The 16,454-nt window shown below is 34.5% G+C and overlaps 1 protein-coding gene across 1 annotated transcript in view; it reads right to left on the bottom strand.

Annotated features, from left to right (window-relative positions):
• LOC127718789 (titin-like) overlaps positions 1–16,454 on the bottom strand; it is a 319,779-nt gene that overhangs the window by 142,250 nt on the left and 161,075 nt on the right. Inside the window, exon 101 of the mRNA XM_052224839.1 lies at positions 7,939–8,019. Within this exon, the coding sequence (XP_052080799.1) occupies positions 7,939–8,019 (81 nt within the window). The remainder of the gene's footprint in view (positions 1–7,938; positions 8,020–16,454) is intronic.

A 16,454-nucleotide genomic window follows, 5' to 3' on the forward strand; every position in this document is an offset into this window, starting at 1 on the left:
TCTACCTTTGTTTCAATAGTAATTTCTGAAAGTCCTGGTTTATCGTTTTCTACTAAGATCTTGGAGATTTCTGGTTTTTCTTCAGTCACAATTTCAGTTACTACAGTTTCTTCTGACTTGAAAGTAACTTCATCTTCCTCAGGTTTTTCTACCTTAGTTTCAATGGTTATTTCTGAAACTCCTGGTTTCTCCTTTTCTACAGAGATCCCATTGATTTCTGGTTTTTCTTCAGTCACAATTTCTGTTACTTCAGTTTCTTCTGACTTGAAAATAACTTCATCTTCCTCAGGTTTTTCTACATTAGTTTCAATCCTGATTTCTAAAAGTCCTGGTTTCTCCTTTTTTACTGTGATCTTAGAGATTTCTGGTTTTTCTTCAGTCACAATTTCAGTAACTACAGTTTCTTCTGACTTGAAAGTAACTTCATCTTCCTCAGGTTTTTCTACCTTAGTTTCAATGGTAATTTCTGAAACTCCTGGTTTCTCCTTTTCTACAGTGATCTCGGTGATTTCTGGTTTTTCTTCAGTCACAATGTCTGTTACTTCAGTTTCTTCTGACTTGAAAATAACTTCATCTTCCTCAGGTTTTTCTACCTTAGTTTCAATTGTGATTTCTGAAACTCCTTGTTTCTCCTTTTCTACAGTTATCTTGGTGATTTCTGGTTTCTCTTCAGTAATGACTTCAGAAACTATAGCTTTTTCAGCCTCATCACTAACTTCTGAAACTTCCTTTTCAGGAATGATTTCAGGCATATAACCTTTTTCTGCTCTTACAGAATCTGTGCTTTCTTCTTCTGTTTTTATAACAGTTTCAACTTCTAACTCAGTAATTTCAGGTTTCTCTCTGTCCTGATTTATTTCAGTTATCTCTGATGTTTCTTTTTCTGAGATAACTTCAGAAACTTCTGTTGTCTCAGCCTCTAAGATGACTTCTGTCTCCTCAGGTTTTTCAATCCTAGTTTCAATAGTAAATTCTGAAACGTCTGGTTTCTCTTTTTCTATAGTGATCGTGGTTATGTCTGGTTTTTCTTCAGTCACAATTTCAGTAACTACAGTTTCTTCTGACTTGAAAATAACTTCAGCTTCCTCAGGTTTTTCTACCTCAGTTTCAATGGTGATTTCTGAAGCTCCTGGTTTCTCCTTTTCTACAGTGATCTCAGTGATTTTTGGTTTTTCTTCAGTCACAATTTCTGTAACTTCAGTTTCTTCTGACTCAACAGTAACTTCATCTTCCTCAGGTTTTTCTACCTTAGTTTCAATAGTGATTTCTGAAAGTCCTGGTTTATCCTTTTCTACTACAATCTTAGAGATTTCTGGTTTTCCTTCAGTCACAATTTCTGTTACTTCAGTTTCTTCTGACTGAACAGTAACTTCATCTTCCTCAGGTTTTTCTACCTTTGTTTCAATAGTAATTTCTGAAAGTCCTGGTTTATCGTTTTCTACTAAGATCTTGGAGATTTCTGGTTTTTCTTCAGTCACAATTTCAGTTACTACAGTTTCTTCTGACTTGAAAGTAACTTCATCTTCCTCAGGTTTTTCTACCTTAGTTTCAATGGTTATTTCTGAAACTCCTGGTTTCTCCTTTTCTACAGAGATCTCAGTGATTTCTGGTTTTTCTTCAGTAACAATTTCTGTTACTTCAGTTTCTTCTGACTTGAAAATAACTTCATCTTCCTCAGGTTTTTCTACCTTAGTTTCAATGGTGATTTCTGAAACTCCTGGTTTATCCTTTTCTACTAAGATCTTGGAGATTTCTGGTTTTTCTTCAGTCACAATTTCAGTTACTACAGTTTCTTCTGACTTGAAAGTAACTTCATCTTCCTCAGGTTTTTCTACCTTAGTTTCAATGGTGATTTCTGAAACTCCTGGTTTCTCCTTTTCTACAGTGATCTTAGAGATTTCTGGTTTTTCTTCAGTTACAATTTCTGAGACTGTAGTTTCTTCTGCATGAACAGAAATTTCAGCTTCCTCAGATTTTTCTACCTCAGTTTCAATGGTGATTTCTGAAACTCCTGGTTTCTCCTTTTCTACAGTAATCTTGATGATTTGAGCTTTCTCTTCAGTCATAATTTCAGAAACAACAGTTTCTTCTGCCTCAAGAGTAAATTCAGCTACCTCAGGTTTTTCAACCTTAGTTTCAATAGTGATTTCTGAAAGTCCTGGTTTATCCTTTTCTACTGAGATCTTAGAGATTTCTGGTTTTTCGTCAGTCACAATTTCAGTAACTACAGTTTCTTCTGATTTGAAAGTAACTTCATCTTCCTCAGGTTTTTCTACCTTAGTTTCAATGGTGATTTCTGAAACTCCTGGTTTCTCCTTTTCTACAGTGATCTCAGTGATATCTGGTTTTTCTTCAATCACAATTTCAGTAACTACAGTTTCTTCTGATTTGAAAGTAACTTCATCTTCCTCAGGTTTTTCTACCTTAGTTTCAATGGTGATTTCTGAAACTCCTGGTTTCTCCTTTTCTACAGTGATCTTAGTGATTTCTGGTTTTTCTTCAGTCACAATTTCTGTTACTTCAGTTTCTTCTGACTCAAAAGTAACATCATCTTCCTCAGGTTTTTCTTCCTTAGTTTCAGTAGTGATTTCTGAAACTATTGGTTTCTCCAATTCTACAGTGATCTCAGTGATATCTGGTACTTCTTCAGTCACAATTTCTGTAACTTCAGTTTCTTCTGACTCAACAGTAACTTCATCTTCCTCAGGTTTTTCTACCTTAGTTTCAATCATGATTTCTGAAACTCCTTGTTTCCCCTTTTCTACAGTGATCTTAGTGATTTCAGGTTTTTCTTCAGTCACAATTTCTGAGACTGTAGTTTCTTCTGCTAGGACAGAAATTTCAGTTTCCTCAGATTTTTCTACCTTAGTTTCAATGGTGATTTCTGAAACTCCTGGTTTCTCCTTTTCTACAGTCATCTTGGTGATTTCGAGTTTTTCTTCAGTCATTATTTCTGAAACAACAGTTTCTTCTGCCTCAAGAGTAAATTCAGCTTCCCCAGGTTTCTCAACCCTTGTTTCTATGACAATTTGTGATACTCCTGGTTTCTCCTTTTCTACAGTAATCTTGGTGATTTCTGGTTTCTCTTCAGTAATGACTTCAGAAACTATAGCTTTTTCAGCCTCATCACTAACTTCTGAAACTTCCTTTTCAGGAATGATTTCAGGCATATAACATTTTTCTGCTCTTACAGAATCTGTGCTTTCTTCTTCTGTTTTTATAACAGTTTCAACTTCTAACTCAGTAATTTCAGGTTTCTCTCTGTCCTGATCTATTTCAGTTATCTCTGGTGTTTCTTTTTCTGAGATAACTTCAGAAACTTCTGTTGTCTCAGCCTCTAAGATGACTTCTGTCTCCTCAGGTTTTTCAATCTTAGTTTCAATAGTAAATTCTGAAATGTCTGGTTTCTCCTTTTCTACAGTGATCCTTGTGATTTCTGGTTTTTCTTCAGTCACAATTTCTGTTACTTCAGTTTCTTCTGACTCAACAGTAACTTCATCTTCCTCAGGTTTTTCTACCTTGGTTTCAATCGTGATTTCTGAAAGTCCTGGTTTCTCCTTTTCTACAGTGATCTTAGTGAATTCTGGTTTTTCTTCAGTTACAATTTCTGAGACTTTAGTTTCTTCGGCAAGGATAGAAATTTCAGCTTCCTCTGAATTTTCTTCAACTGTCTTGCTAGGTTTTTCTTCTGGTTGTTCAACAATTATGTCTTCTTTTTCCTCTGATTTTTCAGTTATTTCAAGTGTTTCTGTCTCAGTGACAGTCAACTCACCCTTAGGTTTAACAAGTTCAAATTCTTCTACAGTTTCTGTATCTTGTTTAATCAGAGTTTTACTAACTTTTTCTTTTGTTATTGTTTCTCTTTCAATAATAATTATCTCTTGAGAAGGAGCCATCATCTCAGCTTCCCTCTCAATTGGTTTTTCTTCTGGTTGTTCAACAATAACTTCTTCTGTTTCCTCTGGTTTCTCACTGATTTCAAGTGTTTCTCTCTCAGTGGCAAAACCGTCTTCCTCAGGTCCAACAATTTCAACCTCTTCTACAGTTTCAGTTGTAGTTTCTGTAAATTTTGTCACCATTTTGGTTATTGTTTTGTCAACAGTAATATCTAGTTTGACCTCTTCAAAGTCTGGTTTCTTTTCAATTTCTATTGATTCCTTGAATATTTCTTCAGGGGCCTCTTCTTCTGGTTTTAGTTCTATATCTGTACTGAATTTTTCTTCAGGTGTCTCTTCAACCTTCTCGATTGGTTTTTCTTCTGATTGTTCAACAATAACTTCTTCTGTTTTCTCTGGTTTCTCACTGATTTCAAGTGTTTCTCTCTCAGTGACAATGACCTCTTCCTCAGGTCCAACAATTTCAACCTCTTCTACAGTTTCAGTTGTAGTTTCTGTAACCTTTGTCACAGTTTCGGTTATTGTTTTGTCAACAGTGATATCTAGTTTGACCTCTTCAAAGTATGGTTTCTTTTCAATTTCTATTGATTCCTTGAATATTTTTTCACGGGCCTCTTCTTCCGGTTTTTCTTCTATTTCTGTTCTGAATTTTTCTTCAGGTGTCTCTTCAACCTTCTCGATTGGTTTTTCTTCTGGTTGTTCAACAATTACTTCTTCTGTTTCCTCTGGTTTCTCACTGATTTCAAGTGTTTCTCTCTCAGTGACAATGACCTCTTCCTCAGGTCCAACAATTTCAACCTCTTCTACAGTTTCAGTTGTAGTTTCTGTAACCTTTGTCACAGTTTCGGTTATTGTTTTGTCAACAGTGATATCTAGTTTGACCTCTTCAAAGTCTGGTTTCTTTTCAATTTCTACTGATTCCTTGAATATTTCTTCAGGGGCCTCTTCTTCTGGTTTTAGTTCTATTTCTGTCCTGATTTTTTCTTCAGGTGTCTCTTCAACCTTTTCAATAGGTTGTTCTTCTGGTTGTTCAACAATAACTTCTTCTGTTTCCTCTGGTTTCTCACTGATTTCAAGTGTTTCTCTCTCAGTGACAGTGACCTCTTCCTCAGGTCCAACAATTTCAACCTCTTCTACAGTTTCAGTTGTAGTTTCTGTAACCTTTGTCACAGTTTCGGTTATTGTTTTGTCAACAGTGATATCTAGTTTGACCTCTTCAAAGTCTGGTTTCTTTTCAATTTCTACTGATTCCTTGAATATTTCTTCAGGGGCCTCTTCTTCTGGTTTTAGTTCTATTTCTGTCCTGAATTTTTCTTCAGGTGTCTTTTCAACCTTCTCGATAGGTTGTTCCTCTGGTTGTTCAACAATAACTTCTTCTGTTTCCTCTAGTTTTTCACTGATTTCAAGTGTTTCTCTCTCAGTGACAATGACCTCTTCCTCAGGTCCAACAATTTCAACCTCTTCTACAGTTTCAGTTGTAGTTTCTGTAACCTTTGTCACAGTTTCAGTTATTGTTTTGTCAACAGTGATATCTACTTTTACCTCTTGAAAGTCTGGTTTCTTTTTAATTTGTATTGATTCCTTGAATATTTCTTCAGGGGCCTCTTCTTCTGGTTTTTCTTCTATTTCTGTACTGAATTTTTCTTCAGGTGTCTCTTCAACCTTCTCGATTGGTTTTTCTTCTGGTTGTTCAGCAATAACTTCTTCTGTTTCCTCTGGTTTCTCACTGATTTCAAGTGTTTCTCTCTTAGTGACAATGACCTCTTCCTCAGGTCCAACAATTTCAACCTCTTCTACAGTTTTAGTTGTAGTTTCTGTAACCTTTGTCACAGTTTCAGTTATTGTTTTGTCAACAGTGATATCTAGTTTGACCTCTTCAAAGTCTGGTTTCTTTTCAATTTCTATTGATTCCTTGAATATTTCTTCAGGGGCTACTTCTTCTGGTTTTTGTTCTATTTCTGTCCTGAATTTTTCTTCAGGTGTCTCTTCAACCTTCTCAATTGGTTTTTCTTCTGGTTGTGTAACAATAACTTCATCTTTTTCCTCTAGTTTCTCACTGATTTCAAGTGTTTCTCTCTCAGTGGCAATACCTTCTTCCTCAGGTCCAACAATTTCAACCTCTTCTACAGTTTCAGTTGTAGTTTCTGTAACCTTTGTCACAGTTTCGGTTATTGTTTTGTCAACAGTGATATCTAGTTTGACCTCTTCAAAGTCTGGTTTCTTTTCAATTTCTATTGATTCCCTGAATATTTCTTCAGGGGCCTCTTCTTCTGGTTTTAGTTCTATTTCTGTCCTGAATTTTACTTCAGGTGTCTCCTCAATCTTTTCAATTGGTCTGTTAACTTCTTCTACAGTTTCTGTCAGTTTTTTACTAACTTTTTGTTTTGTTATTGTTTCTCTTTCAATGGTAAGTGTCTCTTGAGAAGGAGCCATTATTTCAACTTCCTTATCAACAGAAATCTCAAATATTGGTTTTTCCTCCAATTCTACTTCCTCTGATACAGATTCTTCTGATTCAAGAGTAAATTCAACTTCCTCAGGTTTTTCTACCTCAGTTTCAATTTCTGAAACTCCTGGTTTCTCCTTTTCTACAGTAATCTTAGTGATTTCTGGTTTTTCTTCAGTCACAATATCAGTTACTTCAGTTTCTTCTGACTCGAAAGTAACTTCAGCTTCGTCAGGTTTCTCAACCTTACTTTCAATGATGATTTCTGACAATTGTTGTTTCTCGGTAGTTAATACCTGTGATATGGATGTTTTACGATGAACAGAAATCTGACCCTGAATCATCTCCTTAAGAGATGTTGTCTGTTCAATCTCAGTTGCATCTGGGATATAAAGGGGAAAACATAAGGAAAAATGTATACAACATGGGTGTGGATTGTCACTGTGGAGGGGAAATTCATACCAAGATTCATTTTCACTACAGCTGGTCATTGAAGACTAATTATCATTCCTTCAGATATATAAATTTGAAAACTTATTATTAGATTTAAATGTTTATCTTAATCATATATCTTAAATTCTAAAAATAAGAAAATTAAATGACATGGAATTTTTGCGGTAATAGTTATCTTAAAAAGATTAACCTGCAGCATAAAACAGGAATAAAAAAAGATGTGAGTAATGTAAATCAGACAGCAACCCAAAGAAAAAATATACCAAAAGACAACTAGAGGAAAATGTTTCATAGCTTGATTCTCTAGTTGAAATCAAAATAAAAGGACCTATAAGGATCAGGGCAATTCATTTTTGGCACAAATTTTAAGGAAGATTAAACTGATTTAACCAAAGATACACTTTTGTCAAAAATTTACTTATTGTGAAAAATGAAAAATTATTCAGGAATAAAATGAGCTTCAATCATAAGAAAACATTGATGATGAAAAGACACCCTACAATAAAGATTAGAAGACCAAACTTTGCCTTTCTATAACTCTATAAGTTTAACCACAATTATCATGTAGAGAATTTGTCATTTGAGCCAGGAAGTATTGTACGAGACAAAGCTATCTTAAACTTACTTTCTTGTCGGATCCAAAATATATAGAAAACTGGTAATAATGTATTAATTTATGCTTTCTCAGTTCTTTTACAAAATCAGGTGGTTATCATGTCAGTAAATTTGGAAGCCATGAGTAGGATGACAGTTTGATAATACCCCTATCTATAGATGTTTTCATTTGGCATACATTTTATTTCAACCATAAAATCATATTTATTGTGTAATTTATTTCTCCTTTTCAAATGAATGATAATTATATTTTGTAAAGAAACAAAATTCAAGTTTGAATGTGAAGAACGGATAGTGTATTTTGCATGCAATTGACTACAAATCTATACCATACTATATAATAGTTCTCAACTCTATACCTAATGCTATGTGGAACAGGATTGAAAAATTTCAATACTACCAAACACTGGGAAAGGTTCAATCCATAACATAGGAATAAGGAAAAATAGGTTGACCATACACATGGTAAATAGTAAATGGAACTTATATATCATATTTATATATAAAAATAGTGACAAATCCTCCTACCTTCTGCTTTTTCTTGAAGATCAAACTTGAAATCAGCAGAAATCTCCTCCCTTTCTTCAACTGGCTGTGCTGCATCTTGAGCTGTAGAAAACATGTGATAGTAAACATTAAAACATTTCAATAAACCTGAAATTCATATAGATTGATTTGATAAATGCTAATATTACTTTGATCTTAATTGAAGACTTGGCCCATGTCTTGATATCTGCTTTTAACATTTCATTTGTTTTTTTTTCCGGTTATTTCATATGAACTTGAAAAGTCAGTTCAGTTTGCCTTTGTTAGTAGATCTTCATAATTTTTTTTACAAGCAAACACAACACACGAGGTATTGTTACACTAGTTATAAAATTGCCCTAATTATATCAACATATACAGAAATCTAAACGATTGCAAACTTGTAATTTTCATAGGAAACTATTTTTAAAAGGTAAATATTTTGATATTTATCCATTTAGGGAAAACTTAAATACAAAAAAAACTATAAAAAAAATAAAGTCTAATTCTTACTTAAAACTCCTAAAAGGGTGGTCATTTCACTGTTATAAATTTGACACTAGTTTGCTTGAAACAGTTTGAAACAACAATAGTTTACTTTAATGTAAAAATCATGCAAAACTCATGCACATTTCAAAAACTGGCTCTATTAAATTTGAAATTTTTAATTTTCAAACATTTTAAGCAGCCATTCAAGAATTTCAGTATCAAGTCAGAAAGAGAATTTTTAGGTTTAAAGACAGAATTTCAAGATTGAAATAAGAATTCGTGCATTTTCAAAGTAATCAATTATGTTATACATAAACACCTTACCTTTCAATTTTTAACATTCTAATTTTAGAAGATTCAAAATACAATACATTCCGTTAGTTGAGTGAACTTTAATTTTAAGAACATTGGAGGGGAAACACACAAATTGCAATGTAAATCTAGCATGAAAAGCTCTTCATGCATGATTGAGAGGGTGTGGATAAAAGAGTAACTTAATTGTGTCATTTTTTCTTCTTTATTTATGATAAAGACATTAATTAACCTATCCGCTCCCTCGATCACATTATTTCACAATGCAAAAGCGTGAAAATTTAGTCATGCTGCCTGCAACTCAGCACCTAATGTATTAATTGTAGCTGCAGACAAATACCTTCTTTTGTAGATGTGATAGTCTTTGCCTCTTTTTGTTCTTCAATAGTTACATCAATTTCTTGTAACTCAGTTTTTGGTTTGCTTAATTCAACTGCAGCCTCTTTAGAAGGGAGTTTGTCAATTTCAGTAGAAATTTCAGTAAGGGAACCAGTAGTTGAGATTTCTGGAAATTGTTCATCCTCTGGCCTTGCAATGACAACTTTTGTTTCTTCAATATGAGGTTTTTCCTCAGTTAAAACTTCTTCGACTGTTTGTTCCTCTTCTGGAATGATTTCTACTTTCTCTTCAACAACAAATTCAAGTTCTATTTCAGGTTTTTCATCTTCTTCTGTAGGCTTTCCTCCAAGGAAAATGGCAATCTCATCATTTTCATGGTCTTTCTCAATGAAAAGCTTTTCCATCTCAGGTTTTTCATCTACAAAAATGTCTAGTTTTTCCATTTCTGGTTTTTTGTCCACATGAATTTCTAGAGTATCCATTCCTAGTTTCTTGGGAACAACAATTTCTTCCTTTTCATAAATTTTTAGTCTTTCCTCAGGTATAATTTCACTGATCTCAATTGTCTCAGTCACTGAGGTTGTTTCTTCTTCTGTTGATTTCTCTTCCATTGTATCAACAGTAATTTCAGTAACTGTTGGCTTTTCTGTCTCAATTGAGATTTCAGATATTTCTGGTTTTTCCTGAGGTATAATTTCACTGGTCTCTATTGTCTCAGTCATTGAGGTTGTTTCTTCTTCTGTTGATTTCTCTTCCATTGTATCAACAGTAATTTCAGTAACTGTTGGCTTTTCTGTCTCAACTGTGATTTCAGATATATCTGGTTTTTCCTCAGGTATTATTTCACTGATCTCAATTGTCTCAGTCACTGAGGTTGTTTCTTCTTCTGTTGATTTCTCTTCCTTAGTATCAACAGTTATTTCAGTAACTGTTGGCTTTTCTGTCTCAATTGTGATTTCAGATATACCTGGTTTTTCCTCAGGTATTATTTCACTGATCTCAATTGTCTCAGTCACTGAGGTTGTTTCTTCTTCTGTTGATTTCTCTTCCTTTGTTTCAACAGTAATTTCAGAAACTGTTGGCTTTTCTGTTTCAATTGTGATTTCAGATATATCTGGTTTTTCCTCAGGTATAATTTCACTGATTTCAATTGTCTCAGTCACTGAGGTTGTTTCTTCTTCTGTTGATTTCTCTTCTTTTGTATCAACAGTAATTTCAGTAAATGTTGGCTTTTCTGCCTCAATTGCGAATCCAGATATTTCTGGTTTTTCCTCAGGTAGTCTTTCACTGATCTCAATTGTCTCAGTCACTGAGGTTGTTTCTTCTTCTGTTGATTTCTCTTCTTTTGTATCAACAGTAATTTCAGAAACTGTTGGCTTTTCTGTTTCAGTTGTGATTTCAGATATTTCTGGTTTTTCCTCAGGTATAATTTCACTGGTCTCAATTGTCTCAGTCACTGAGGTTGTTTCTTCTTCTGTTGATTTTTCTTCCTTTGCTTCAACAGTAATATCAGAAACTGTTGGCTTTTCTGTTTCAATTATGATTTCAGATATTTCTGGTTTTTCCTCAGGTATATTTTCAGTGATCTCAATTGTCTCAGTCACTGAGGTTGTTTCTTCTTCTGTTGATATCTCTTCTTTTGTATCAACAGTAATTTCAGTAACTGTTGGCTTTTCTGTTTCAGTTGTGATTTCAGATATTTCTGGTTTTTCCTCAGGTATAATTTCACTGGTCTCAATTGTCTCAGTCACTGAGATTGTTTCTTCTTCTGTTGATTTCTCTTCCTTTGCTTCAACAGTAATATCAGAAACTGTTGGCTTTTCTGTTTCAATTATGATTTCAGATATTTCTGGTTTTTCCTCAGGTATAATTTCACTGATTTCAATTGTCTCAGTCACTGAGGTTGTTTCTTCTTCTGTTGATTTCTCTTCTTTTGTATCAACAGTAATTTCAGTAACTGTTGGCTTTTCTGCATCAATTGTGATTTCAGATATTTCTGGTTTTTCCTCAGGGAGTCTTTCACTGATCTCAATTGTCTCAGTCACTGAGGTTGTTTCTTCTTCTGTTGATATCTCTTCTTTTGTATCAACAGTAATTTCAGAAACTGTTGGCTTTTCTGTTTCAATTGTGATTTCAGATATTTCTGTTTTTTCCTCGGGTAAAATTTCACTGATCTCAATTGTCTCAGTCACTGAGGTTGTTTCTTCTTCTGTTGATTTCTCTTCCTTAGTTTCAACAGTAATTTCAGAAACTGTTGGCTTTTCTGTCTCAATTGTGATTTCAGATATACCTGGTTTTTCCTCAGGTATCATTTCACTGATCTCAATTGTCTCAGTCACTGAGGTTGTTTCTTCTTCTGGGGATTTCTCTTCCTTTGTTTCAACAGTAATTTCAGAAACTGTTGGCTTTTCTGTTTCAATTGTGATTTCAGATATATCTGGTTTTTCCTCAGGTATAATTTCACTGATTTCAATTGTCTCAGTCATTGAGGTTGTTTCTTCTTCTGTTGATTTCTCTTCTTTTGTATCAACAGTAATTTCAGAAACTGTTGGCTTTTCTGTCTCAATTGTGATTTCAGATATTTCTGGTTTTTCCTCAGGTATTATTTCACTGATCTCAATTGTCTCAGTCACTGAGGTTGTTTCTTCTTCTGTTGATTTCTCTTCCTTTGTATCAACAGTTATTTCAGTAACTGTTGGCTTTTCTGTCTCAATTGTGATTTCAGATATTTCTGGTTTTTCTTCAGGTATTATTTCACTGATCTCAATTGTCTCAGTCACTGAGGTTGTTTCTTCTTCTGTTGATTTTTCTTCCTTTGCTTCAACAGTAATATCAGAAACTGTTGGCTTTTCTGTTTCAATTATGATTTCAGATATTTCTGGTTTTTCCTCAGGTATAATTTTAGTGATTTCAATTGTCTCAGTCACTGAGGTTGTTTTTTCTTCTGTTAATTTTTCTTCCTTTGTATCAACAGTAATTTCAGTAACTGTTGGCTTTTCTGTCTCAATTGTGATTTCAGATATTTCTGGTTTTTCCGCAGGTATAAATTCACTGATTTCAATTGTCTCAGTCACTGAGGTTGTTTCTTCTTCTGTTGATTTCTCTTCTTTTGTATCAACAGTAATTTCAGTAACTGTTGGCTTTTCTGCCTCAATTGTGATTTCAGATATTTCTGGTTTTTCCTGAGGTAGTCTTTCACTGATCTCAATTGTCTCAGTCACTGAGGTTGTTTCTTCTTCTGTTGATTTCTCTTCCTTTGTATCAACAGTTATTTCAGTAACTGTTGGCTTTTCTGTCTCAATTGTGATTTCAGATATTTCTGGTTTTTCCTCAGGTATTATTTCACTGATCTCAATTGTCTCAGTCACTGAGGTTGTTTCTTCTTCTGTTGATTTCTCTTCCTTTGTATCAACAGTTATTTCAGTAACTGTTGGCTTTTCTGTCTCAATTGTGATTTCAGATATTTCTGGTTTTTCCTCAGGTAGTCTTTCACTGATCTCAATTGTCTCAGTCACTGAGGTTGTTTCTTCTTCTGTTGATTTCTCTTTCTTTGTATCAACAGTTATTTCAGTAACTGTTGGCTTTTCTGTCTCAATTGTGATTTCAGATATTTCTGGTTTTTCCTCAGGTATTATTTCACTGATCTCAATTGTCTCAGTCACTGAGGTTGTTTCTTCTTCTGTTGATTTCTCTTCCTTTGTATCAACAGTTATTTCAGTAACTGTTGGCTTTTCTGTCTCAATTGTGATTTCAGATATTTCTGGTTTTTCTTCAGGTATTATTTCACTGATCTCAATTGTCTCAGTCACTGAGGTTGTTTCTTCTTCTGTTGATTTTTCTTCCTTTGCTTCAACAGTAATATCAGAAACTGTTGGCTTTTCTGTTTCAATTATGATTTCAGATATTTCTGGTTTTTCCTCAGGTATAATTTTAGTGATTTCAATTGTCTCAGTCACTGAGGTTGTTTTTTCTTCTGTTAATTTTTCTTCCTTTGTATCAACAGTAATTTCAGTAACTGTTGGCTTTTCTGTCTCAATTGTGATTTCAGATATTTCTGGTTTTTCCGCAGGTATAAATTCACTGATTTCAATTGTCTCAGTCACTGAGGTTGTTTCTTCTTCTGTTGATTTCTCTTCTTTTGTATCAACAGTAATTTCAGTAACTGTTGGCTTTTCTGCCTCAATTGTGATTTCAGATATTTCTGGTTTTTCCTGAGGTAGTCTTTCACTGATCTCAATTGTCTCAGTCACTGAGGTTGTTTCTTCTTCTGTTGATTTCTCTTCCTTTGTATCAACAGTTATTTCAGTAACTGTTGGCTTTTCTGTCTCAATTGTGATTTCAGATATTTCTGGTTTTTCCTCAGGTATTATTTCACTGATCTCAATTGTCTCAGTCACTGAGGTTGTTTCTTCTTCTGTTGATTTCTCTTCCTTTGTATCAACAGTTATTTCAGTAACTGTTGGCTTTTCTGTCTCAATTGTGATTTCAGATATTTTTGGTTTTTCCTCAGGTAGTCTTTCACTGATCTCAATTGTCTCAGTCACTGAGGTTGTTTCTTCTGTTGATTTCTCTTCCTTAGTTTCAACAGTAATTTCAGAAACTGTTGGCTTTTCTGTCTCAATTGCGATTTCAGAGATTTCTGGTTTTTCCTCAGGTATAATTTCAGTGATCTCAATTGTCTCAGTCACTGAGGTTGTTTCTTCAGTTGATTTCTCTTCTTTTGTATCAACAGTAGTTTCAGAAACTGTTGGCTTTTCTGTTTCAATTGTGATTTCAGATATTTCTGGTTTTTCCTCAGGTATAATTTCACTGGTCTCAATTGTCTCAGTCACTGAGGTTGTTTCTTCTTCTGTTGATTTCTCTTCCTTTGTATCAACAGTTATTTCAGTAACTGTTGGCTTTTCTGTCTCAATTGTGATTTCAGATATTTCTGGTTTTTCCTCAGGTATAATTTCACTGATCTCAATTGTCTCAGTCACTGAGGTTGTTTCTTCTACTGTTGATTTCTTTTCATTGATTTCTATAGTTATTTCAGTAACTGTTGGTTTTTCTTTTTCAATTCTGATTTCAGAGATTTCTGACTTTTCTTTAGAAACAGTTTCCACACTGTCAACCTTCTCAAACTCTTCTTTTTCTTCAAGAAGATTGAATGCTGGAAGTTCAACATCTTCCTTTTCTATAATCACCCCTTTAGCATCTTCTAAATCCAGGATGACATACTCCTCCTCAGTAAGTTCCTCTTCTGGAAACTCAACAACATAATCTTCCACAGTTGCTTCCTCTTTTTCTTCAACAACTTCTTCTGCTTCCTCTAACTCCTCTACTTCCTCCTCAGAGAAGAAGTCATCCTCAGGAGCTTCCATCACAAAACCTTCAACATCAGGGCCTTCAGATTCAAGTTCATCATCTGTGATATCAACAATGTCAGAAACAGATCCTTGAACATCTTCTTCTTCCTCAATGTTATATTCATGCTGCATGTCTTCAGAAACTGTTGCAACTTCTTCTATTTCAACAAAAACAGCTGCTTCTTCAAATTCAAGTTCATCTTCTTCAGTGATATCAAGTTTCACCTCTTCAGCATCTGATTTCTTTTCAATTTCGACTGATTCCTTGGACTCTTCTTCAGGTGTCTCTTCAACCTTCTCGATTGGTTTTTCTTCTGGTTGATCAACAGTAACTTCTTCTGTTTCCTCTGATTTCTCAGTGATTTCAAGTGTTTCTATCTCAGTGACAGTCAACTCACCCTCAGGTATAACAAGTTCAAATTCTTCTGCAGTTTCTGTATCTTGTTTTATCAGAGTTTTACTAACTTTTTCTTTTGTTATTGTTTCTCTTTCGATTATAATTATCTCTTGAAAAGGAGCCATTACCTCAGTTTCCTTCTCGATTGGTTTTTCTTCTGGGTGTTCAACAGTAACTTCTTCTGTTTCCTCTGGTTTCTCACTGATTTCAAGGGTTTCTCTCTCAGTGACAATGCCTTTTTCCTCAGGTCCAACAATTTCAACCTCTTCTACAGTTTCAGTTGTAGTTTCTGTAACCTTTGTCACAGTTTCGGTTATTGTTTTGTCAACAGTGATATCTAGTTTGACCTCTTCAAATTCTGGTTTCTTTTCAATTTCTAATGAGTCCTTGAATATTTCTTCAGGGGCCTCTTCTGGTTTAAGTTCTATTTCTGTCCTGAATTTTTCTTCAGGTGTCTCTTCAACCTTCTCAATTGGTTGTTCTTCTGGTTGTTCAACAATAACTTCTTCTGTTTCCTCTGGTTTCTCACTGATTTCAAGTGTTTCTCTCTCAGTGACAATGACCTCTTCCTCAGGTCCTACAATTTCAACCTCTTCTACAGTTTCAGCTGTAGTTTCTGTAACCTTTGTCACAGTTTCGGTTATTGTTTTGTCAACAGTGATATCTAGTTTGACCTCTTCAAAGTCTGGTTTCTTTTCAATTTCTATTGATTCCTTGAATATTTCTTCAGGGGCCTCTTCTTCTGGTTTTAGTTCTATTTCTGTCCTGAATTTTTCTTCAGGTGTCTCTTCAACCTTCTCGATTGGTTGTTCTTCTGGTTGTTCAACAATAACTTCTTCTGTTTCCTCTGGTTTCTCACTGATTTCAAGTGTTTCTCTCTCAGTGACAATGACCTCTTCCTCAGGTCCTACAATTTCAACCTCTTCTACAGTTTCAGTTGTAGTTTCTGTAACCTTTGTCACAGTTTCGGTTATTGTTTTGTCAACAGTGATATCTAGTTTGACCTCTTCAAAGTCTGGTTTCTTTTCAATTTCTATTGATTCCTTGAATATTTCTTCAGGGGCCTCTTCTTCTGGTTTTAGTTCTATTTCTGTCCTGAATTTTTCTTCAGGTGTCTCTTCAACCTTCTCGATTGGTTGTTCTTCTGGTTGTTCAACAATAACTTCTTCTGTTTCCTCTGGTTTCTCACTGATTTCAAGTGTTTCTCTCTCAGTGACAATGACCTCTTCCTCAGGTCCTACAATTTCAACCTCTTCTACAGTTTCAGATGTAGTTTCTGTAACCTTTGTCACAGTTTCGGTTATTGATTTGTCAACAGTGATATCTAGTTTGACCTCTTCAAAGTCTGGTTTCTTTTCAATTTCTATTGATTCCTTGAATATTTCTTCAGGGGCCTCTTCTTCTGGTTTTAGTTCTATTTCTGTCCTGAATTTTTCTTCAGGTGTCTCTTCAACCTTCTCGATTGGTTGTTCTTCTGGTTGTTCAACAATAACTTCTTCTGTTTCCTCTGGTTTCTCACTGATTTCAAGTGTTTCTCTCTCAGTGACAATGACCTCTTCCTCAGGTCCTACAATTTCAACCTCTTCTACAGTTTCAGTTGTAGTTTCTGTAACCTTTGTCACAGTTTCGGTTAT

Source organism: Mytilus californianus, unplaced genomic scaffold (genome assembly GCF_021869535.1).
Source record: "Mytilus californianus isolate M0D057914Y unplaced genomic scaffold, xbMytCali1.0.p SCAF_10, whole genome shotgun sequence".
Classification (NCBI taxonomy): Eukaryota; Metazoa; Mollusca; class Bivalvia; order Mytilida; family Mytilidae; genus Mytilus; species Mytilus californianus.